Source organism: Procambarus clarkii, chromosome 8, assembly GCF_040958095.1.
Source record: "Procambarus clarkii isolate CNS0578487 chromosome 8, FALCON_Pclarkii_2.0, whole genome shotgun sequence".
NCBI lineage: Eukaryota > Metazoa > Arthropoda > Malacostraca > Decapoda > Cambaridae > Procambarus > Procambarus clarkii.
In genome coordinates, this window is record NC_091157.1 from 35,432,362 (window position 1) to 35,438,187 (window position 5,826).

The following is a 5,826-nucleotide window of genomic DNA, read 5'->3' on the forward strand; positions in this document are numbered from 1 at the left end:
ATGACATCACAATCAAGGCAAAGATTCAGCCTAAATTGCTGCATAGCCACATCAGGAGAAAAACAACAGTAAAGGAACAGGTTATGAAATTAAGGATAGGGGCAGAAAGATTCACTACAAACGACAAGGACGTGTGTGAGGAAATGAATAAGAAATTCCAGGAGGTCTTCACCTTAGATCAAGGAGAAATTCCAGAGATAAGAGAGGGAATAGCTAACCAGGAACCACTGGAAGAGTTTCAGATTACCAGCGGGGAAGTAAGGAAGTGTTTACTAGAGTTGGATGTGACAAAGGCTATAGGCCCAGATGGAATCTCGCCTTGGATACTAAAGGAAGGAGCAAAAGAACTGTGCCTATATTATAGTCTGTGGGTTGGTTGTGTTGTTGTCGTCGTGTTCCTCCTTTACGGACAACCCAACCCACAACTCGGTAGAGTGCTTATACCTCACTAGGAGATCACCCTTGGCGCTTCTGGCTCTTGGAGAGGGGCTCAACGTCACATGTTTAGGGGATGCGGCTCCAACACTTAGCCTCGTTGTCACGTGCACACACCCACTCGAGCCGCTGTGACTCCCCACTCTCTCCTTATGAGATATGATGATCTCAATCCCCTACGACTTACTAGTATTACCTTCTACCCTGTCCACGGCAGTGGTTCTTGGTTCTTTCTCTCTCTCTCTCCTTCTTTACTACCTCCTGGGAAGCCTCACTAGGACAAGGGCAAACACCGGCAAATTGGGATACATTTACTGGACAAAGCACATACACAATACATACACACATACAGTAATAATGAATCCTATACTCTATACTATTACAATCAGGTTGCACTCCAACATCATCAGAACTCTATCATCAGCTTATCAAGTGGTGTCCTATCTCCTGGTTTACCACCTGATACTATCAACCTCCTTAAGTTGATCAAGTCTACATACACTGTTGCACCATCAACAAGAGGAGTATATATATATATATATATATATATATATATATATATATATATATAAATGTGTACAAAGAAAATCAGCATTTGAATGCAATAACATATATCAGTATAAATGTTCCTTGATACACAACAATGATCAATCGATTACTCTATCAGTCCTCGAACACATACATCTGTAGGTAATCCAGCCTACGACTGCAACTCTGAACTTCAGTATAAAAAAAACTCCTTGACATAAGAATGCAAACAGTCACTCACCTCTCACTGCGTCTTGCACGCTAATGACAACCAAATACTATCAACTCCCTACAAGTAATCCACCAGAACTTCCCTTCCACCTCTGGAAGTTCACTACCCTGATATCTTCAGGTTCTTCCGGGCTTCACTACCAGGATCCTCTGCAGCTCCTCCAGGCTGCTACCATGAAGTTTTCCTTGAGCAACTATGGTGCTCTACTACTTCTGCTAGGTTCCTCCACAGCTCTCTTGGCTGCTACACCATGAAGTTTCTCGAGCAACTATGGTGCTTCACCACCTCTACAGAAGCATGTGACACTCCTCTTCACTGCTTCTCCTCACAGCTCGAGGTCCTCTGCTCCACTACCTTGGAGTCTCATCAATTACTTCATCTATGCTGGCTTCGAAGTTCTCAGCAACTTCTTCCCCAAAGACAAACCTGCAACCCATCGACACTCCAATAAAATGTTCCCCTTTAACACATAACACAAATACTCACACAATATGTTTGCCTCAAACCTCTATCTGTCCTCTACATACAGTGAGAGTGGACTCCCCCGTTTTGGGCGGGTCCATACTCCACCTCGCCCGGCGGGCCTCCTCACTCAGGGAGGGTCCTTCACCGTCAGGAGCCGGGCTCCCTCAGTTGCCCGCCAGCGCTCAGAGGGGACGGACGTCGCTCCGTGTTCCTCCGTCTCCACTCTCTTATTTCAGGCCTTCTGCCTTATTAAAACATGTCTAACTTATAAATAAACATTGCTACTGTCGCTGGGCACACGACCAACTACAAGCAATCACTATGAACTGGCGTATATCGTGCTTACCACAGATTATCTGGTCGAGGGCGCTCTCCCTCTGACGGCGTCTGGTCAGGGGCGCTTCCACGGCCCACAATAATGCCTCTGGGCGATTTAATATCTGCTCGTCGACCAGGACTTGAGACCACAACGTTCCCAGCTCGATTCTACAGCTGGCACATCTGCATACTTCTCTTCTCTTCGAGATATATCACTAGGGGTTCCCTTCTGACGGGAGCTCAACGGAGCGCGGCTTTCCCTTGCGATGTCTGGCACTCAAGTGAGGTCAAAGCCCCTCCAGAAGCGGGCCTCACGCCTCCCGCAAAATGTCCACATCTCCTAGCCAGTCATTTATCTATTTCCTTACTTACTGCCCATAATCTTAAACTGTTCATTGAATCCAACACACTATTTTTCATATGGGTTATCACCTCAATATATGCTAGACCTTCTAATCAGGTCAGGCTTGCTGAATAACTCTCAAGGAGGGAGACTCGTTTCTCCTGCAGGCTGAGATCATAACTCTCCCCTCCCCTTATTTTTGAGAGTTATTCCAGTGGCAAAGCTCGGGATAATACATCAGCCACCACACTGTCTCGTTCTTCAACCGATTGATTCGACCGGTTGATCTGCTTACGTACTCCTTTAGGAGTCTACAACTAGTCCGTTGCTCCTTGCAACATCTGGCTCACAACTCGCCAGAAACATGATCTTCTCACAAGCGATCTGACTTCTCTGGCACCTCTTGGCTAGGCTGTCCTCCTTGAACGCCTGCACTCCATCGGTCCACTCTACTTATTGTTTCCACCCTCCGTTTCCTAATCTTCTTCTCTTCACGTCCAGAGTCAGACATCTGCTGCCTGTACCTCCTCTGTCGTCTTCACACTTCCATCTACTGCCATTATACTTCCGTCTCCTGTCATCATACTTCACTCCCTCGTCTTCACCGACGATCCTCCCTTTCGTCTCCTCATTTATCCGAGACCTCATCCTGTTTGACTTCCATCGAGTCCTCGGCTTTCTTCTACTCCTCCATGCTTGTATCATCATCCTCTTCTCACACTTCTCACCTCTATACAACTCCATTTCTTCTCCTTCAACTCTTCTTCGTTCCCTAAAAGTTTCTTCGAGCACTGTACTACAGCCAACAGCACTCGACCGTACATGTCACTTTACCTCTCCTAGAGTGCTCGTAGGCATCTCTCCACACATACTGTCTCTTCTCCTTTCATTTTCTTGGCAATTACTCTTCTTCACTATCTCTCCTCCACGTTTTCTGTGAAACATGTCAACTCCTGACATCTCAAACAACTTAACTCTACTATACAAATGCCTCTGTGCTCCTGGACAACTTGACGCTCTACTCCCGTCCTCAGTCTGTCCACATCCTTCCTCATTTCTACTCAGCACAGTTGCATTCACCTTCCGACTCTTAATTTCAGCAGTCTGGGCTCTACTCAGGTCCGCTCTCTTCTCACGATTCCTCTTCGGCTGGGCCATCTTCACTTTTGACCTCGCCGAGACTTCGTTTTCCTGGGCTGGACCTTCATCAAACAGCCATGCTATATCTACATCGATATCTTCTACCGGTTTAATCGACACTGTCTCATCTTCTCCAGCGTTTTCCTTGTCGGCCACCTCTGCCTTCATCACTACCGAGACAGGGTACTCAATGGCTTGGCGGTCTCCTGACTCATCTCCTCGGATGTCAGTCAGGTTCACACTCTCAGGTGTCCCACCCGTGCCGTGGCCTTCTGGGCACTCCTCTGGCACAGTCTCCTCCATGACTCTTGTCAACACCTTTGTCCCGCACAAGTCATTTCCCAGGATCACTTGGACTCCTGGAATAGGTATGTCGGGGCAAACTCTCAACATCACCTCTGCCGACACATATTCCGACCTTAGCTGGACAGTACACACGGGCATGTCACTCTCAGACAATAACCCATATACTTTCATCTTCCTCCTGCCAGCTAACCGTCGATCATTCCCAATCAGGCTTCTCACAATCAAGCTCTGAATAGCTCCAGTATCTCTTAAGATACCAACTTCTACCTCAGGTTGGCTTCCTATACTGATCCAACCTTTGCTCATGAACGGCTTATACCTCTCGTTCACTAAGTTCACCTTCTGTGGTTTGTCTTGGAACACATTAGTATATCTACTTCGGGGGTCACACATGGCCAGGGTTACAACTCTCTTGCCCTGCCGACAGTCTCGCATCACGTGACCCAATCCGTTACAATTGTAACATCTCATCTGGGAAAAGTCTCTTCTATATGTACCAGAGTAGCTCTGACTCTGCCCACTCGTATTGGACTTCCTCGGGCCAGACGTACTACTCGTACTCTGTGGAGCTTTACTGGACTCTTGATTCCCTAGATAACGATTAGTTTCTCGTTTAGCTCCTCCATCCTCGCTTTCAGACGAAGTGCGCGACCTACTGTTCTGAGTTTTAGGGTACTTACTTTTATCTGCCCATTTATCAAAATTCTTCTCACCCCAGACTCCTCTGGGTCTCATTATTTCTTCCTCCCCAGACTCCATTGGGTCTGCTATTGCTGCGTCTCGCCTCGCTTCTCACTCTGTTCTCCCTCAAGCTCTTGTATGCTTCGGTAATCATATCCGCCCTATCTGCGGCATCTTTCACCTCCTTTATCCCTGCTTATTGGATCTTGAACTTTGTTTCGGGATGCATCATCTCCAAGAACTTCTCCATGGCCATCAGTTGCTTCAGGTCAGCATAAGATCCAACTCCAGCAGCCTCAATCCACTTCTGGAATCGTCTTTCCAGATCTCTTGCTGTCTCAGCAAAAGTACACGCTCCAACTTTGATCATCTCTCTGAAGCGCTTCCTATAAGCTTCTGGGGTTAACTGAAACGAGCGCAATATGCTGCTCTTTACTGTGGCGTAATCCTGGCACTCTTCCAGTGACAATTGGGTGTACGCCTCCCTGGCTGCACCGGTCAATCTTAACTGGACCAGCTGGGCCCATTCCTCCTGTGGCCACTCCTTGATGCTGGATACTTTTTCAAAATGCTCGAAAAAGCTTTCTGCCTCTTCGGGAACAAACAAGGGAATGTCCTTCTCCCTAACCCTAACATCAGGTGGGTGTGATACCTGGGTAGTGCTCTCTGGCAACCCATGTTCGATCCTTTGCTCAGCCAAGGTTCTATTCGCTTCTATCTGCATTTGTTTTGTTCTCTCTTTTTCTTTTTCGACCTGGGCTTTCTTTTTCTTGTTCCCACTCCAGTTCTCTTACTCTGGTTTTCTCTTTTTCTACTTCCAGTCTGGTTTTCTCTTTTTCTACTTTCAGTCTGGTTTTCTCTTTTTCCTTCTCGGCTTCATTTTTCATCTGCAGTTCTAATCTCATCTTTTCCAGCTGGAACTGTCTCTCCTCACGCTGCATCTGGAGCTCTAACTGGAATCTTTCCAAGCTCCTATTTCGGCTACTCCTGCTACTGCGGCTACTCTTGCTGCTCCTACTCGATCCCTGGGATCTCACCTCATCCTGCCCATCATCCTCCTTTCCACTTTCTGCTCCTTTTTGGGCTCCTTGCTCTGCCGCTTCACTTCTGGCTCTCAACTGTCTAAGGATCTCATCCTTCATCCCAGCCACCTTAGATGCTTTCAACCTAATGCCACATTTTTCTGCTATTTGTTTCAATTGATCCCTCGTGCAACCTTCCAAGTCCTCAGGCTTGCCTGACTCCACAAACGCTTGCACCTTATCCATCTTGTCCTGTGAGTCTTCCCAAGAGAGAGAATATACACCTGCGGTCACACAGTTTATCTCTTTTAGCAAGGGTGTACAAATCCACTCTTGGACAGGGTGTGGGTGTGTCA

The 5,826-nt window shown here is 47.2% G+C and overlaps 1 protein-coding gene across 1 annotated transcript in view; it reads right to left on the minus strand.

The window, feature by feature from the left end:
• The window catches only part of LOC138360176 (uncharacterized), a 14,318-nt gene extending 10,245 nt beyond the window's left edge, over window positions 1-4,073 (minus strand). Inside the window, exon 1 of the mRNA XM_069320123.1 lies at window positions 3,958-4,073. Coding sequence (XP_069176224.1) covers window positions 3,958-4,073 — 116 coding nt within the window. The remainder of the gene's footprint in view (window positions 1-3,957) is intronic.
• Between the last annotated feature and the right edge of the window lie 1,753 nt (window positions 4,074-5,826).